The sequence below is a fragment of the Geotrypetes seraphini genome, chromosome 3 (assembly GCF_902459505.1).
Source record: "Geotrypetes seraphini chromosome 3, aGeoSer1.1, whole genome shotgun sequence".
Taxonomy (NCBI): Eukaryota; Metazoa; Chordata; class Amphibia; order Gymnophiona; family Dermophiidae; genus Geotrypetes; species Geotrypetes seraphini.
In genome coordinates this window covers 204,763,344-204,782,842 of record NC_047086.1, presented here as the reverse complement: position 1 = coordinate 204,782,842, position 19,499 = coordinate 204,763,344, and the positions used below count along the sequence as shown (strand labels likewise).

The following is a 19,499-nucleotide window of genomic DNA, read 5'->3' as shown; positions in this document are numbered from 1 at the left end:
CCTGCCTTATTCGCCACTCTGCAGCAACAAAGGAGGCAGCTGTCCAGCAGGAGCGTCGAAAGCTCCTGTCAAGACCGCACTGGATCACCGGCATTTAAAAAAAGGTATGGGGCGGGGGACTGCGGGCTGCCTACCACTAGATGCACTGGGAAAAACCAAGAAAAAAATTCTGAACCAAATTTTTTTTCTTGGTTTTTCCTCCTCTACATATAGGTGCGTCTTATAGACCGAAAAATACAGTAATTTCTCTGACATGACACATGCTGAAACCAATGCAGGTCCATGCGTTTTTCCTGATTTCTGTGCAATTCAGATCAGAGGGCTGGAAAGTGGAGAGCTGCAGATTTCAGGGTTGCAGTGAAAAGTAGAAACGGTCAGAGAGCTGGGAAATGGCAAAGAGAGATGTAGATTCCACTCAGAGCAGTGAGAAGCAGAAAAGGAAGCGCTTATCTCTATCAATAGCACAGAAATTTGAGATATTGAAGAAGGTTGATCATGGTATGTCTGTACATTAGCTGACTGAAGAATGTGGTGTAGGACCAACAACAACCATATATGACTTAAAGAAACAGAAAGATAAGTTGTTGAAGTTTTATAGTGAGAGTGATGACCAGAAATCAATGAAAAACATTGCTTAGGGCAAAAAAATGAAGATTTAGATTGTGTGCTGATTGAGTGGGTTCAGCAAAGAAGGCATGAATGCATGCCATTGACTGGTTTGATGATAACAAAGCAAGCCAAAAAATACCATCAAGATCTAAACATTGATGGTGAGTGTAATTAATATTCGGAAGATTAGCTGCAGAAATTAAAGAAGCGCCATGGTGTTAAATATCTCAAAATTCTGCTGATTACAAGGCAGCTGAAAGTTATATTGTTGAATTTGCTAAGAGAATATCTGATGGAAACCTTGATCCTGAACAAATTTACAATGTTGATGAAATAACTCTCTACTGGCACTATGTTTCTAGAAAAACACTGACAACAGCTGATGAACGAGCACTATCTGGTTTTAAGGACAAAGAAACAGAGAAACATGATGACAGAAAAAGGCCAAATGGCCCATCCAGTCTGCCCATCTGCAGTAACCATTATGGCTTCCTCTCTCTGAGAGATCCCTCGTGCCTATCCCAGGCTTTCTTGAAATTGAACAGTCTTTGTCTCCACCACCTCTACCGGGAGACTGTTCCATGCATCTACCACCCTTTCTGTAAAAAAGTATTTCCTTAGATTATTCCTGAGCCTATCACCTCTTAACTTCATCCTATGCCCTCTCATTCCACAGCTTCCTTTCAAATGAAAGAGACTCTACTCATGCGCATTTAGGCCATATAGGTATTTAAACATCTCTATCATATCTCCTCTCTCCTGCCTTTCCTCCAGAGTATACAGATTGAGATCTTTAAGTCTGTTCCCATAAGCCTTATAATGAAGACCACAGACCACTTTAGTAGCCTTCCTCCTGGCCCTTCCCTTCCTGCAGTTGCAGCTGCGGTGGGTGGAGAAGTAGGGAAAGAACCTAGGCTCTGCGATCGCCTCTCCCATTGTCCCCACGCATAGTTTTGGGACACTGTCTCTGAAAACGGGACATTTCAGTGTCCTGAAGCTGTGCGTGGGGACAACGGGACAGGGGATCTAAAAACGGGACGGTCCCGTTCAAAACGGGACAGATGGTCTCATTAATCATATAGCATTAGCTAAAACAGTGAAGTCAGCCTCACTATACCAGACCTCCCCAATTTACTCATGCAGAATGAAGTCAAGTTGAATCTATAATTCTTAAGTGGGATCATAGCGACCATGATGTTGATCGGTCAATTTTTCCAGTTCAACCAAGGATGTCAACTTCAAGCGCCAATCCGGAAGTGTTGATCCACTTGATTGCTTCCATTTAAGTGCTATGGCATATTTATCAGCCGTAAAGCAAAGTCTCTTAAAGTGCACTTGCTAGTGGTACCCTCTTCTATTATGTAACACCAACAAACACACCCAAGGGTTCAACAGAATAGGTGTGCCCAGGCCCAATCCCATAGTCTGAATAACTGAAGACTAAAAACGCTGGATCAACCCACAGGTTCACCATATATGGTAAAAAGTTTCTTTCTCTAGGAAACACCACCAAAATACATCAGTGGTGGTACCAGGAAATGATCAGGGGTGTAATACCACCATGTGAGAACTTTATCAGCATTTTTTTTGATCAACACACAAAGAGAAGATTTAGAAACTTAAAGAAACACATTTCTACTCACAACGAGTAAACTCAATACCCATATCTAATTCCCAGGATAATAATAATAATAATAATAACAGTTTATATACCGCAGTACCGTGAAGTTCTATGCGGTTTACAATGGTTAGAAAGCTGCTACAAATTGAGTGGAACTTACATAGTTGGAGATTAGCGGCTAACAGTTTAAGAGATCAGTTGTTATGGGAGAGATTGAAATGGGAGATTGTGATGGGAGAGATTGTGCAGATCAGCTACCTAGGTACTTCAGGAACAGGTATGTTTTTAGGTGTTATTTGCGTGCATAATTAGTTTTTCCAGGTCTTTGCCCCATAATGCTACTTGATAAGAGAGGAGATGTTGATGGTGTTTTTCAAATTTACATTTTCTAACCGGTGGGGAGACGAACTTCAGGTGTGCGCTTCTTTTATATCTATTGGTTGAGAAGGAGAAGAGGTCAGTTATATATTTAGGGGCTAAACCGGATAGTACCTTAAAGCAAAAACATCCCAGCTTGAATTGCGCACGTGCGATACATATAGGAAAAAAATAGCCCTACAGAACATATTTTTTGCAAAGGATTTCAGTTAAGCAGTTAGAAACTGTTTTTTTGTTTAGTTGCCTTTCAGTTAAACAATAGAGCCTGATTAAAGGTTGACTCATCCATGAGTTGTAACTGACATTATTTTTCACTTTAGAAGCACAGCTAATAAAAAAGTAACCCAGACCTCAACTGCTCCTTGTCCTGAAGAAGTGTCAAGTGAGGATCTGCTAAAGGGAAGAAAACCTCCATTAGAATATCTTACCTACTAGCATTCAAACTTGGGAAAAGTTGCCTTTCAGTTAAACAAGGGGGTCCTAACCACCGGGCCATGGACCAGTGAAGGGCCACTCTGAAATTTTTATTTTATTCACATTACAGGCAGTCCTTGGGTTCTGGCCAGCTCCCTCCTTCCAGCCATAATTCTCTTCACAAAGCCATGAGCAGCAGCTCCTACACGCTTCCTGTGACTGACTCAGAAGGCTTCCCTCTAGGTTGTCTAGGGAAGGACATGAGAGGAGGTGCATTGGGACACAGAATGAAGGGAGAACTAACTTTGGACAAAACTTTGGAAAGAAGGAAGGAAGGGGGCATGAACTTGGGACATCGAATGGAAGAATGGAGGGAGGAAAAGAGATGCTGAGATGGAGGAGAGAATAGAAAGGGAGACTTATTGGATATGGATGTCTGAGTGATAGGGAAAGAGAGATGGTGCACATGGGGAAATGAAGAAAGAAAAATAGTTGGGCATAGGGAGAGAGAGAGAATTATTGGGAGAGGACTGAGGTAAAGATGCATGGGGAAGAGAGAGAGATGAGAGGGAGAAATGTTGGATATGGTGGAGGAGAGGGAACAGTAGGATGAATGGAAAGGGATGCAAGAGGGGCCTCAAGGAGGTGGAGAAGGTAGGAAGAATACTAGGATCAGACTTTGGAAGGGAAAAAATGTTGTGCAGAGGGAAGGTTTCCGGGTTAGCCACCGGCAGCATGTTGGGAGGGAGGAATGTTGGATATGGTGGTGGAGGCAATGGAGGGAGAGATGTGGCATGGTGTTGGAGAGAGATGGCATAAGGAGAAATATTGGGTATGGGGCTGGTAGGAAGGAGTGAAAGATGCTGCACATGGTCCGGGTGATGAGAGAGGGAGAAATGTTGGATGTGGTAGTACAGATGGTGGGAGAAATGCACCCTGGGAGGGGAAAAGGAGTATGCTTTGTGTAGTTTAACTATGCGCTAAAATTCTGCCACCCCCCACCCCCACCCCCGGGTCCCTGGAAAAATTGTCCTGCATGAAACCAATCCCTGATGCAAAAAAGGTTGGGGACCACTGAGTCAAACAATAATGCCTGATTAAAGGGTGTGACCTATGGATGTACACCTGAGTACCATACAAAATGTAAATATTGTGATAACTAGAAACCTGGAATTCTGTCCACTCCAATAATTAAACTGCAAGTTGAGAATATCTTCACTAAGAAGCATCAATTCTATCAGCTCTTTATCAATCATAATATTATGGGCCCCTTTTACAAAGCCACAGTAGCAACACTGCCACAGTAAATACACTGAAACTCATTCAGTTCCTATGGGCATTTACTAAAGCAGCATCACTACCATGACTTTGTAAAAGGGACCCTATGTGTGTGTTAGGAAGGACAAAAATATATACAGTATATTAAATTTATTATATAGAAACATGATGGCAGATAAAGGCTAAATGGCCCATCCAGTCTGCCCATCCGCAGCATCCACTATCTCCTCCTTTCCCTGTCCCATGCTTTCTTGAATTCAAACATACCCCCTTCTTCTATTAAACTGCGCTAGCAGTTTTCAGCGCAGAGGGCTGTGCTGAATGGCCCGCCCTACTCCCGATGCTCATAGTAACTCTATGAGCATCGGGAGCAGCATCTACTATAATAAAATGCTAACCGCGCATGCGCTGTTACCTGCGTGATCCTTGAGTCGCAGGTCCGTTGCCGGCAGGAGTGTGCATGCGTGCATACAAAGGTCACTCTCTCATAGACCCCAAGGTGATGTGCGGTCTTGCCAGCTCCCTTACACTTCACGCCCGGCCGAAGTTTATTTTTAAGTTTAAAAGCTGCGGCGTCAGCTCTTTTCACGAGCCGCACCTGCGTTGGAGAAGGCTTCCGACGCAGGCGGCAATCGTGAGAGGAGCCGCGGCGGCACCTTTAAACTTAAAAATAAACTCCAGGAAGGGACTAAGGGAGCTGACCAGACCGCATGAAGGGAAGGGAAGGGGGGCGGCAAGGGACTAAGGGAGCAGGCCAGACTGCAGGAAGGGAAGGGGTAGGGGAAAATGCTACTGTTGATGCACAGGGACTTGGAGGGGGAGGGAAATACTGCTGCTACTGCTGCTGCTGCCCAGAGAAGTGGAGGGGGAGGGAAATACTGCTGCTGCTGCACAGGGTAGTGGGGTGGGGGGAGGGAAATGCTGCTGCACAGGGAAATGGAGGGAGAGGGAATGCTGCTTCAGCTTCTGCACAGAGTAGTGGGTTGAGGGAAATGCTGCTGCACAGGGAAATGGAGGGGGAGGGAAATACTGCTGCTGCTGTTGCACAAGGAAGTGGGATGGGGAGAGAAATGCTGCTGCACAGGGAAATGGAGGGGGAGGGAATGCTGCTGTGGCTGCTGCACAGGAAAGTGGGTGGGAGGGAAATGCTGTTGCTGCTGTACAGGGAACTGGGGTGAGGGGAGGGAAATGCTGCTGCACAGGGAAATGGAGGGGGAGGGCCACAGGGGCAGGAAGAGAGACAGAAAGACAGACAGACAAACAAAGGGGGCCAGGGAGAGAGACAGAAAAAAAGAAAGAAAGACAGATAGCGGGAGGGAGAGAGACAGAAAGAAAGATAGACAGACATATAATCTAGCACCCGTTAATGTAACAGGCTAAAAGACTAGTAAATTTATATTTTGTAAAAAAAACTCAGTTACTAAAGAATCTAGAATCTATACAATAAGGAGATAGGACCCTTCAATTTGTCTAAGACAATACACACATTTTCAAGTTTTTCAGTATCATCAGGATCCTCCTGTAACCATCCTTGACTGGCAATATAATGTTTAATTTGTAATAGGGAAATAACCAGGCAGTAACTGATACAAATTACACAACTCCTCAAAAGCGACCATTTCACCCACATCCAAAAACTGACGGAACCTAAGTAAACCCTGTTGTTCCCAGTGTAAAAATACCACCCCTTCCCTGCCTGCCTGGAAAGTGGGTTCAAATCTAATCAAAGATAAAGAAGAAATGCCTGCTGGCCCTCTATACTTCTTTTTCACTTTGTGCCAAAGTCTCAACAAGTGTTGATCATAAAGGTTAGCAAGAAGACCACCCTTCAAAAGTTTTCCAATATGGGACACCCAAAGCAGGTGTTGTAATGGAATAGTCGGGGAACATATTTGTTGTAAAAAAAAAAACACCATAAGGTTTAAAAGGGGAAAACGCTCATTCAAACAATTGCTTGAGTTGGGCAGCCCAGTAATACTACACCAAATTTGGCAGCCCTCTACCTCCCCATTCTGTAATCTGCCACAAAATAGATTTAGCTAATCTTGGGGAATTAATTTGTAAATTAATCAGTGTGTGGGAGTGTGTGGTGCAGTGATTAGAGCTTCAGCCTTAGCACCCTGAGGTTATGGGTTCAAATCCTGCACTGTTCCTTGTGATCCTTAATCCCTATTGCCCATCGGGACAGTTAGGGAATAATGCTTGAGTACCTGAATAATTTGCAATCTGCATAGAATTGTAGGACCTGACTTTCCCTGTGCCAGGTCCCAGACATGTGGCCACCACCACGATGACTCTCTTCAACCCCCTGGGCCCTTATCTGCTCTCCCCAGCTCCTCTGCGCCCCCTTGTTACTTGTGCACGTTACTCGCGTGCCAGGCCTACTACCCGGCCTCTCTCCTTCGGTGCATGCGCTGCCCTCCCACGTATGTGCTGTTGTTCTCTTCGGCTCCCTCCTCCTAGTGGCCTGTAAAAAAGATGATTGCTGTGCCACCAGGGAGCCAGACCTGCCTACTTCTCCCAATGGCCAACAAGCAACAATAACAACCATCACAACCACCAGGAGGAGTCAGCGGCCTGTCACTAATCTGGCCTTGAGTTGAAGAGTCTGGGATGGATTGTGAACTTTTGAAAGAGTCAGCTGGTTCTGACAGTCCCTGGAATATCCGGGGGTCTTATTCAACACGTCAGAAGGCTGAGTCTTTCTTTCAAAAGCATTCAAACAGAAGCTTTGTGATCAGATTACAGACCTGTTGGCCAAGCTTGGCATTACTTTCAAGTCTTGGATCATTAGTGGCCACAATAGAGGTGGTGCCCTGGGCAGAGGTACACATGCACCCCTTATAGAACGCCTTGTTGTCTTGCTGGTTGCCTCAGAGAGACTCCGTGCAAGTTTTACTCCCCTGGACAGCGGCATCCAAATGCAGTATGAGCTGGTAGTTCCATCCACAGTAGAGATTGACACGGTGACTGAACACTGTGATAAACAACAGTGGACTGCCTTTTAACCACAGGGACAGGAAAAAATTGGGCTGTTTATCACTGGAATGGGAACAGGCCTCTTACTGCCCTGTGGGAGCAATAAAAGGTCTTGCTCCCCCAGTAAAAAACAAAATTTGCACCCAGATTGACATCTCCATGAGTCCATAAGCCCCCCCCATGTGAGTCGGCACACCTAAATGTTCCTCCTCAATTCCCCTCTAGTCCCTCACCTGTTTTACCTTTAGCCTCAGCCGCCATGGAGAACAATCTTCAAAGGCCTGCACCAAGGCCTTCACTCTGCTGATGTAACTTTTGGTTTCGTGAAACTGGAAGTTACATCAGCGAGGGACTCATAAGAGGGAAGACTTCAGTGCACTGCATTCTCAACACATTGTACAAGCTGAGGGAGTAAAATAGCATGCTTGTATTTTATTTTCAAATGTTCTTGTACATGAATTACTTTGCTCCTTTTTGGCCTTCAGCAGAAAAAACAGGAGCAGAGTTGATAGACAGTTTAGGTACCCACTCTCATCCTGGTGTGGTAAGTAACCATTCTGGTAGGGTAAGTAACCATTCCATTTCTGAGTCTGAGGTAAGCACTCACATTACAGACAGTACTGTAAGGGACAAAATAGCTCAAACGGGAAAATTTCCATGCAGACCGGGCAAAATAGAGTATGGAGGGCTATGTACGTCAATGCCCGCAGTTTAGGCAATAAAATTCTGGAATTGGAGACGGAAATGAGGAACGCCGACCTAGACGTGATGGCAATATCTGAAAGCTGGTTCTTGGATTCCCATAGATGGGATATGTCTATACCAGGATATAACTTGCTCCGTCGAGACAGAGAAGGTAAAACCAGAGGAGGGGTAGCACTATACATCAAGGAGGACATCAAAGTTACCAGGATCACAGGTGTCAAGTACACCGTGAAATCACTCAGGTTGAACCTGGCCAGGGGAAATGACAAATGCCTGTATCTTGGCGTTGTATACAGACCTCCAAGACAACAGGACAACATAGACAAAGAATTAATCGAAGACTTCGAGACCATCACTCTGTGTGGAGACATTGTACTGCTGCAGGACTTCAATATGCCTGATGTAGACTGGAACAAACTTTCTGCTACAACCAGAGGCAGCAGAAGGTTACTAAACTCCATACGGGAAGCACGACTCAAATAGATGGTATATGAGCCCACCAGGGATCAGGCGATCCTGGACCTGATACTCACCAATGGAGATAGTGTCACAGAGGTATCGGTAGGTGATGCGTTGGTCTCCAGTGACCACAACATGGTATGGTTTCCCCTCAGGAAGAGATTCACTAAGTCAAACACTTCAACAAAGGTCCTCAACTTTAAGGGCACTAACTTCACGAGCATGGGAGATTTTGTCTATGAGGCGCTGCAAAACCAAGGCACGACAGAAAGTGTGGAGGTACTGTAGTCAGCTCTGAAATCTACCCTACAGGAAGCAACCAACCTCTATATAAAGACCGTGAGTAAATGGAGGAGAAGTGATAAACCCCAGTGGTTCTCTGCGGAGATCTCGGAACTCGTAAAACAGAAGAAAAGAGCATTTGTATCCTACAAACAATCACGATGACTGGAAGCTAAGGAAACCTATCTGGTGAAATCTAGGACTGTTAAAGCAGCAGTCAGATATGCCAAACTCCGGATGGAAGAAAATTTGGCTAAGAATATTAAAAAAGGGGATAAATCCTTCTTCAGGTATGTTAGTGACAGAAAAAAGAACACAGACGGAATAGTGCACCTAAGGAAACCCGATGGTAACTATGTAGAATCGGACTCCGATAAAGCCGAACTACTCAATGAATACTTCTGCTCGGTCTTTACCTGTGAGGCACTAGGTTCCGGTCCACAGCTGCAGACAAGGGAAAGCTCAGAAGACCCGTTCCGGAACTTTGAATTTACCGCCAGCAGCGTCTACCAAGAACTATCAAGGCTCAAGGTGAACAGAGCCATGGGACCGGATAAACTACACGCCAGAATGCTTAGGAAATTGAAAGATGTCCTGGCGGAGCCGTTAGCTGCGCTCTTCAATCTTTCCCTAATCACGGGAAAAGTCACATTGGACTGGAAAACAGCTGACATCATTCTGCTCCACAAAAAGGGTTGCAGGTCAGAGACTTAAAACTACAGACCGGTCAGTCTCACATCAATAATGTGTAAACTTATGGAAACATTGATTCAACACAAATTAGATGCGATTCTAAACGAAGGGGGGCTGAGGTATGCCCACCATCACGGTTTTACAAAGGGAAGGTCCTGTCAATCCAATCTAATTAGCTTCTTTGGCTGGGTAATGAAAAAGCTAGATAAGGGAGAGTCCCTGGATGTCGTGTATTTGGACTTCAGTAAGGCTTTTGATAGTGTCCCACACCGTAGGTTATTGAACAAGATGAGTTCGTTGGGATTAGGAGAAACATTGACTGCATGGATTAAAGACTGGCTCAGTGGCAGACTTCAAAGGGTTGTGGTAAATGGTCGGAAGTGATCAGTGGAGTACCGCAGGGCTCGGTCTTGGGTCCAATCCTATTTAATATCTTTGTACAGGACCTGCCTCAGGGACTTCGAGGCAAAATTGCGTTATTTGCCAATGACGCTAAACTGTGCAACGTAGTGAGCAGAGTAACCGTTCCCGACACTATGACGCAGGACCTACTTGTACTGGAAAAATGGTCTAATATTTGGCAACTGAGTTTTAATGCCAAAAAGTACAAAGTTATGCACCTTGGTAGTGGAAACCCATGCAGAACTTACACCCTAAATGGTGAGACCTTAGTAAGAACTGTTGCAGAACGGGACCTGGGAGTAATCATTAGTGAAGATATGAAGACTGCCAATCAAGTGGAGAAAGCTTCATCCAAGGCTAGACAAATGCTGGGTTGCATCCAAAGAAGTTTTGTCAGCCGAAAGCCTGAAGTTATAATGCCGTTGTACAGGTCCATGGTGAGACCCCATCTGGAATATTGTGTTCAATTTTGGAGGCCACACTATTGAAAGGATGTGCTGAGAATGGAATCAGTTCAGTGAATAGCCATTAGGATGGTCTCAGGACTCAAGGATCTCCCATATGAAGAATGCCTAGGTAAGTTGCAGCTATACACTCTCAAGGAATGCAGAGAGAGGGGTGACAAGATAGAGATGTTCAAATATGTTATAGGCCGTATTGAGCTAGAAGAAGACATTTTTTTCCTCACAGGACCTACGACTACAAGAGGGCATCCGTTAAAAATCAAGGATGGGAGATTTCATGGTGACATCAGGAAGTATTTCTTCACCGAAAGGGTGGTTGATCGTTGAAATGATCTACCACTTCAGGTAGTTGAGGCCAACAACGTGCTCGATTTTAAGAAAAAATGGGACAAACATGTGGGATCACTTCGAGGGAGTGTTTAGGGGGGAGGGTTATTCGAGTGGGCAGACTTGTTGGGCCAATGGCCCTTTTCTGCTGTCATACTCTATGTTTCTATATGTAAAAGGTAGCTAACTTACTCCCTTTTACTAAGCCGTGGTAGAGGTTTCAACCGTAGTCCGGGGTGCTAAACGCTCCGACACTTCTCCAAAGCCCGTTGGAATAGCGTCGGAGCATTTAGCGCTCCGGGCCACAGTAGAAACCGCTATAATGGCTTAGTAAAAAGAGGGTAGTTTTTTAAATTGGCTTAATCAGTGCTGATAATTGAACATGCCATTAAAAAACAATTAAAAAAAACATTAAAAATGTAATTAGCCAGTAGGTGTCTAAATGGAAGTGCACCTAAGGATTCAATGTTTACCGGTGCAATTCTATAAATAGCGCCTAGTGGATGACTGACTGACAACCATGAGTTAGACATCATTTATAGAATTGGGGTCACAATGCATTGTGGTTGCTAATATTCAAAGGGAAAATTGTAATATACCCAGCCTAAGAATGCTTGTGTACAGTGCAAACGTATAGGCTTTGATTCTATTTACCGGTAATTGATACGGATTAAGACAGAGCTATTAACTATGGGGCTCATAATTTTAAAAAAAAAAAAAAAAACGTCTAAAAAGTGGCCTAAATGGGTACTTGGACGATCAAAAAGCCTGATCGTCCAAGTACCCATAATCAAAGCTGGTTTTAGACGTATCTAAACGCATAGAGCCAAAAGAAGCGTTTTTAGAGGAGGGGAAAGGGCGGAAGGTGGGCCGACCTAGACCTAGGCGTACTGCAGGTATAGCCAAAACTTTAGGCGGGTTGCCTAGTCGGCACTTATACGTTTTGACTTAGTCTAACTCAAAACAGGTATAAGTGCTGGAAAAGGGGCCACTGAGCTGATCCCTGCAGCTCAGCGGCCCCAGCAACCTGCCTATCGCTGCAGGAGAGATGGCTCATCTCTCCTGCCACGATGGTGATCGCCCACCCCCCTCAGAACCACGTCACTTCGGGGTACGGGGAGGGGGGTGGGGGTGGGGGAGTCGTGGGGGGGTCGGCGGGGGGGGGGATAGGGGGTTAGGGGGATTCTTGTGTCGAGGGCAGGAGGGCTTGGGCTCCCTCCTGCCCGGATCGTTGTAAAGGGGGGATTCTGTAACCGGTGTTGTTTTTGGCAGACACCGGTTACAGAATCCAGCTTTTAGGCAAAGGACTGGCTCCTCCTTCGCCTAAAAGTTCTTGTTTTGGGCGTTTGGGAGTTAGGCTTTTTTTAGGTTGATTATATGGCATTAGTGTAGTCGTAGTGGTGGTCTGGGTGTTTAAACAACTGAACGTAGAGGCAGGCCATTATTTTAAAAAAACCTCCTTTTGGACGTTTTTTTGATAATGGACATTTTCCCTGCGTCTACTTTCAACGTTTAAGCCTTAGGCCAAAAGGGGACTTAGACTTTTTTTTTTATTATGCCCCTCCAAGTGTTCTTAAATATTCAACAATTATGGTATCTATTACTTTTTTTTTTTCACAGAGACCAGATGAAGAGGCAGTTGTTGATCAGGGTGGTACCAGTACTGTGCTTAATATTCACTATGAGAAAGAAGAGTTGGAAGGTAAGATCTGATAAAAAAGAGACACTGACTGCTATGAAGTATCAGCAACAAGTTCCTGAGGACGCCAAATACAGGCTGGGACCATCCTTCTTTTACCCCAATTCCATCTATGAATTTGTTGCAGTTTCTCTTAAGAGAGGCAGAAATTTCATAGATGCAATGAATGCATAAGAACATACGAATAGCCTTACTGGGTCAGACCAATGGTCCAACAAGCCCAGTAAACCTGTTCTCACAGTGGCCAATCCAGGTCACTAGTACCTGGCCAAAACCCAAAGAGTAGCAACATTCCATGCTACTGATCCAGGGCAAGCAGAGACTTCCCCCATGTCTTAATAACAGACTATGGACTTTTCCTCCAGGAATTTGTCCAAACCTTTCTTAAAACCTGCTATGCCATCCGCCTTTACCACAACCTCTGGCAATGCGTGCCAGAGCTTAATTATTGGCTAAATTTTATAAGGAATGACAACTGATTTTATTTCATTGATCTGTAAACATACACATCCAGGGGGGAGGACGGAGGGGGAAGGGAGTTACATTGGAATTTGATTCAGGGAATTTATGGAGAATTTCTTGAAGATTTTTATTTTATTTGAATATTAAGTGGGAGGGTGGGGGAAAATATAATTGTGCATTAATGTCTGAAAAGTTTATTGTGCTTTTCTTGTAATATTATATGTATATGAACTACTTGTTGCACAATTGTAGTTTGAAAATTCAATAAAGATATACAAAAAAAACCCAACAACTATTTCCTCCTATTGGTTTTAAAAGTATTTCCCTTTAATTTCATAGTGTCCCTTAGTCTTTGTAATTTTTGACGGAGTAAAAAAATGGATTCACTTGCACCAGTTCTATTCCACTCAGGATTTTGTAGGCTTCAATCATTTCTCCCCTTAGCCTTCTCTTTTCCAAGCTAAACAACCCTAACCTTTCTAATCTTTCCTCATACGAGAGTTCCATCCCCTTTATCATCTTGGTCGCTCTTCTTTGAACCTTTTCTAGTGCTGCTATATCTTTCTTGAGACCAGAATTGAACGCAATACTCCAGGTGAGGGCGCACCATGGAGTAATACAGAGGCATTATAATATACTTAGTCTTGTTAACCATTCCTTTTTTAATAATTCCTAGCATCTTGTTTGCTTTTTTGGCCGCCGCCACACATTGGGCAGAAGGTTTCATTGTATTGTCTACAATGAAACCCAGATCCCTTTTTTGGGCGCTGACCCCCAAGATGGACCCTAGCATCCAGTTATCCCAGGACAAGCAGGCAGCATATTCTTAACGCATGGGTGACGTCACCGACGGAGCCCCGGTACGGACCTTTTTAACTAGAAAGTTCTAGTTTGCCGCACCGCGCATGCGCGAGTGCCTTCCCGCCCGACGGAGGAGAGCATGGTCCCCAGTTTCTTCGTTTCCGCGGAGCGAAGAAGACGCATGTGTTTTCAACGGCCGTTGAAAAACTACTTTTTGCCTTCCTGCTCGCGTATTTTCTCACTTTTTTCCTTTTTTCTTATCGGATTCCCTTTATTTTTGTTTTCAAAAAAAAACAAACAAAAAAAACTCGTTGAGTTTTCTTTATTTTTTCAGGCCGGCCCCAGCGGGGCCTGTTGCCACCATACAGGCCTCCGGATTCAATTTTACGGAGGCCGTGTTTCCCTTCATGCCCCCTCAACCGGGTTTTAAGAAGTGCCAGCGGTGTGCACGCCCGATCTCCCTCACCGACCCACACAATTGGTGCCTCCAGTGCTTGGGTCCAGAGCATCGGGCTGACACCTGCACCCGCTGTGCTACGCTTAAAAAGCGTACTTTGAAAAATCGGCAGATCCAGCAAAATATTTTGTTTGGTACCGGATCTGCTATGGAACCGGCTGCGACGTCGACGGCACCACAAAAGTTGGCACCGACGACATCGACACCACTGGACCCTTCCTCAGGGTCGTTGGGCCCAGGTAAGCCGGCTAAGAAGCCTCCCTCTTCCCTTGAGCGCCCTCCGGCCACGGTTGCGACACCGGTCCTCTAGGCGCCGCACCGGCCCCGCAAACGCTCCGCTCCGATCTCAGTGAGTGCCTCATCTTTGGCCTCCTCATCGCCGGAGCGTAGAGCGGCACCTTTGGTACCGAAGAAGAAAAAAGCGGTACCGGTGCCTCCCCTGGACGACCGCATCGCGGCCATACTCCAAACACAGTTACAGGAGCAGCTGCAACAACAGCTCCAACAACTGTTGCCGGCGTTGCTGGCACCGCACCTTCCGGTACAGGACCGGTCCGAGCCTCACACTGTCCCATCGGTGTCGACCCCCTCGGTACCGATTAATACTTCCATGCCGGTGCTCTTGGCAGAAACACCTACAGTACGTACCCGTGATGCTGCCGATCCTGTCCGGTCCCAGGAACGACATCGGTCTTCCTCACCCGGTACCGCCTCGGTGCGCTCAGGCAAAGCTCTTTCAAAGACCCGCCATGCCGAGCCCTCCACACCGATGTCCAAACGTACGCTCCCCAACGTTAGGGACCCAGATTTGTGGGAAGACTCCCCTCACGGTACCGAGGAGGACGCTTCATCAACCGATGAAGAACCCTCCATGACCGACACCGTCTCCAAACCAGAGCAATCCTCTTTCTCCAAATTCCTTAGGGAGATGTCAGCAGCTCTTTCCATTCCCTTGGAGTCCGACTCTAAAAAGTCTCAGGCTTTCCTCGATGCCCTAGACTTTGAGCAACCTCCCAAAGAATTTCTGAAGTTGCCCGTCCACGACATCATTCGGGAAACTTTCTATAAAAACTGGGAAGCTCCCCTCACGGTTCCTGGAGCCCCTCGTAAATTGGATAGCTTATACCGGGTTATTCCAATCCCAGGGTTTGATAAACCTCAATTGCCCCATGAGTCCCTCCTGGTGGAATCTACTTTGAAAAAATTTCAGGGTTCCAGTGTATATGCCTCCACCCCTCCTGACAGAGAGGGAAAAACCATGGATAAATTTGGTAAGCGCCTTTTCCAAAATGCCATGTTAGCCAATAGAGCCAACAACTACACCTTCCACTTCTCCTTCTACATGAAGCATCTGGTGCAACAGCTCTCCTCCTTACAGAAATACCTTCCTGAACGTAAGGTCCCTCTTTTCCAGCAACATACTTCCAGCCTCCTCCAACTCAGGAAATTCATGGTTCGCTCCATCTACGACTCATTTGAGCTGACCTCTCGCGCATCTGCCCTGGCGGTGGCCATGCGACGTTTGGCATGGCTGAGAGTCTCTGACCTGGACATTAACCACCAGGACCGCTTGGCTAACGCACCTTGTCTGGGTGATGAACTCTTCGGAGAGTCCCTGGACTCAACAACCCTCAACTCTCAGCACATGAGACCAGGTGGGACACTCTGATTAAACCTAAAAAGAAGACTCCACCTGCTCGCACCTACAGACAGCAGTCTTCATACCAGCGCAGGTTCTTGGCCAGACCTCTCAACCCGCCTCAACAGCAGCCTCGCCGACCTCGTCAACAGCATCAATCTCAGGCTCGCTCACAGTCTCACCAACCTGCCAAGCCTCTCCCTCCGTCAAAACCATCTCAGCCCTTTTGACTTTTTCCTCCAGGGCATAGCCAGTCTCCCATCATCATTGCCTCTTCCTCAGCCTATCGGAGGTCGCCTCCAAATCTTCCTCAGCCGTTGGGAGGTCATCACATCAGACCAATGGGTCCTCAACATCATTCGCCACGGCTACTCTCTCAACTTCCAGACTCTTCCACCAGACAATCCTCCCGTAGAGTCTGCTTCTCACTCTTCCCAAACCCCCCTCCTCCTGAGGGAGGTCCAATCCCTCCTTCTTCTCAATGCCATCGAAGAGGTGCCTCCGGACCAAAGGGGTCAGGGATTCTACTCCCGCTACTTCCTGGTTCCCAAGAAGACAGGAGACCTTCGTCCCATCCTCGATCTCAGGGACCTCAACAAGTGTCTGGTCAAGGAGAAGTTCAGAATGCTCTCCCTTGCCACGCTTTACCCTCTTCTCTCTCAACACGACTGGCTATGTTCCCTGGACCTCAAAGAGGCCTACACTCACATCCCAATCAATCTGACTTCATGTCGCTACCTACGGTTTCAGATACAGCACCTCACTATCAGTACAAAGTGCTACCTTTTGGCCTCGCTTCATCGCCCAGGGTGTTCACCAAGTGCCTTATTGTGGTGGCGGCCTTCCTCAGGTCTCACAACCTCCAGGTGTTCCCCTACTTGGACGATTGGTTGGTGAAAGCACCTACGTCTCCACTGGTGCTACAAGCCACTCATCACACCATCTCTTTCCTCCATCTCCTGGGGTTCGAGATCAACTACCCCAAGTCGCATCTGCTTCCCACACAGTGACTTCAGTTCATTGGAGCAGTTCTCGACACCACACTAATGAGGGTGTTTCTCCCCTCTGACCGTCAACGGACCCTGCTCCACCTCTGTCGTCAGGTGCTCCTTCATCACTCCATTCCTGCCCGACAGATGATGGTCCTCCTGGGCCACATGGCCTCGACGGGCCATGTGCTTCCTCTGGCACGACTCCACCTCAGGACACCTCAATGGACTCTTGCCAACCAATGGTCACAGACCACGGATCTTCTTTCTCATCCCATCTCTGTGACATCGTCTCTTCAGCAATCTCTTCAATGGTGGTTGAACTCCTCAAATCTTTCCAGGGGTCTACTCTTTCATCTACCCCCTCACTCCATGATCATAACCACGGATGCCTCCCCCTATGCGTGGGGAGCTCACCTGGGAGATCTACGCACCCAGGGACTCTGGACCCCTCAGGAGCGTCAACATCACATCAATTTCCTGGAACTCAGAGCCATGTTCTATGCTCTCAAGGCCTTCCAGCACCTCCTCTGCCCTCAGGTCCTTCTCCTGTGCACAGACAATCAAGTCGCCATGTACTACATAAACAAGCAAGGCGGCACCGGATCTCGCCTCCTTTGTCAGGAGGCTCTCAGCATCTGGACCTGGGCCACGGCCCGCAATCTCTTCCTCAAGGCTGTCTATATCCAGGGCGAACAGAACTCCCTGGCCGACAATCTCAGCCGCATCCTTCAACCTCACGAGTGGACTCTGGACCCTTCAACACTCCACTCCATCTTTGCTCGCTGGGCACTCCGCAGGTGGACCTCTTTGCAGCGCCTCACAACCATCAGCTACCCCAGTTCTGTTCCAGACTCTTCTCTCCTCATCGTCTGACCCCAGATGCATTCCTGCTCGACTGGACGGATCGGTTCCTCTATGCCTTTCCTCCACTACCTCTGATGTTGCGGACGTTATCCAAACTCCGCAGGGACAGGGCCACCATGATTCTCATCGCTCCTCGGTGGCCTCGCCAACACTGGTTCTCCCTCCTGCTTCAGCTCAGCTCCAGGGAGCCCATTCCTCTTCCTGTGTTTCCTACTCTACTTACGCAGCAACGTCAGTCTCTACTGCATCCCAATCTGTCTTCGCTCCACCTGACAGCTTGGTTTCTCTCGGGCTGACCTCTCCAGAGAATCTGTCTCAGCCTGTCCGTCGCATTTTGGATGCCTCCAGGAAACTGGCCACCCTCCAATGTTACCATCAGAAGTGGACCAGGTTCTCCTCTTGGTGTCTACTGCGTCATCACGATCCCACCTCATTAGCGGTGGAAACTGTACTGGACTATTTGCTCTCTCTGTCCGATGCTGGCCTCAAGTCTACCTCAATCAGAGTCCACCTCAGTGCCATCACTGCGTTTCATGAGCCTATCCTCGGAAAACCTCTCACGGCTCATCCACTGGTTTCCCGGTTCATGAGAGGCCTCTTCAATGTCAAACCACCTCTGAAGCCTCCTCCTGTCGTCTGGGACCTGAATGTGGTTTTATCAGCCCTCATGAAACCCCCTTTTGAGCCTCTTGCCACAACTTCGCTCAAACTTCTAACATGGAAGGTGCTTTTCCTCATTGCCATCACCTCTGCCAGGAGGGTTAGTGAGCTGCATGCACTGGTCGCCGATCCACCGTTCACTGTTTTTCACCATGACAAGGTGGTTCTGCGTACCCATCCTAAATTCCTTCCCAAGGTGGTCTCGGCTTTTCACCTCAACCAGTCCATTGTGTTGCCTGTCTTTTTCCCTAAACCCCATTCTCATCCTGGGGAACAGGCGTTGCACACGCTGGATTGTAAGCGTGCCCTTGCATACTACCTTGACCATACCAGGGCTCACCGCTCGTCCCCTCAGCTCTTTCTGACCTTCGATCCTAACCGTCTAGGTCGTCCTGTCTCTAAACGGACGCTTTCCAATTGGCTTGCTGCCTGTATTGCGTTCTGTTATGCTCGGGTCGGTCTCTCACTGGAAGGTGCTGTCACGGCCCACAGGGTCAGAGCTATGGCTGCTTCTGTGGCTTTCCTCCGTTCCACGCCCATCGAGGAAATCTGCAAGGCTGCCACTTGGTCCTCAGTTCACACGTTCACTACTCACTACTGTCTGGATGCCTTCTCCAGACGGGATGGACACTTCGGCCAATCTGTGTTACAAAATTTATTTTCCTAATGGCCAACCATCCCTCCTCCCTCTCTGTTAGCTTGGAGGTCACCCATGCGTTAAGAATATGCTGTCTGCTTGTCCTGGGATAAAGCACAGTTACTTACCGTAACAGGTGTTATCCAGGGACAGCAGGCAGATATTCTTACGTCCCACCCTCCTCCCCGGGTTGGCTTCTTAGCTGGCTTATCTTAACTGGGGACCACGCTCTCCTCCGTCGGGCGGGAAGGCACTCGCGCATGCGCGGTGCGGCCAACTAGAACTTTCTAGTTAAAAAGGTCCGTACCGGGGCTCCGTCGGTGACGTCACCCATGCGTTAAGAATATCTGCCTGCTGTCCCTGGATAACACCTGTTACGGTAAGTAACTGTGCTTAACTGTAATTCGGGTTATTCTTCCCAATGTGCATCATTTTGCATTTGTCCACATTAAATTTCATCTGCCACTTGGATGCCCAATCTTCCAATTTCCTAAGGTCTGCCTGTAATTTTTCACAATCCGCATGCATTTTAACAACTTTGAACAGTTTAGTATCATCTGAAAATTTAATTACCTCACTTGTCATTCAGATTTCCAGATCATTTATAAATAAGTTAAATAGCACCGGTCCCAGTACAGACCCCTGCGGCACTCCACCTTCAAGGTCGCCCTCTTTGG

General features: G+C 47.0%; 1 protein-coding gene across 4 annotated transcripts in view; it reads left to right on the top strand.

The window, feature by feature from the left end:
- Positions 1–19,499, top strand: part of SLC4A8 (solute carrier family 4 member 8) — a 536,451-nt gene that overhangs the window by 117,532 nt on the left and 399,420 nt on the right. For all 4 annotated transcript variants that reach the window (XM_033936812.1, XM_033936813.1, XM_033936815.1 and 1 more), the window contains one exon: positions 12,232–12,313. In XM_033936812.1, coding sequence (XP_033792703.1) covers positions 12,232–12,313 — 82 coding nt within the window. The remainder of the gene's footprint in view (positions 1–12,231; positions 12,314–19,499) is intronic.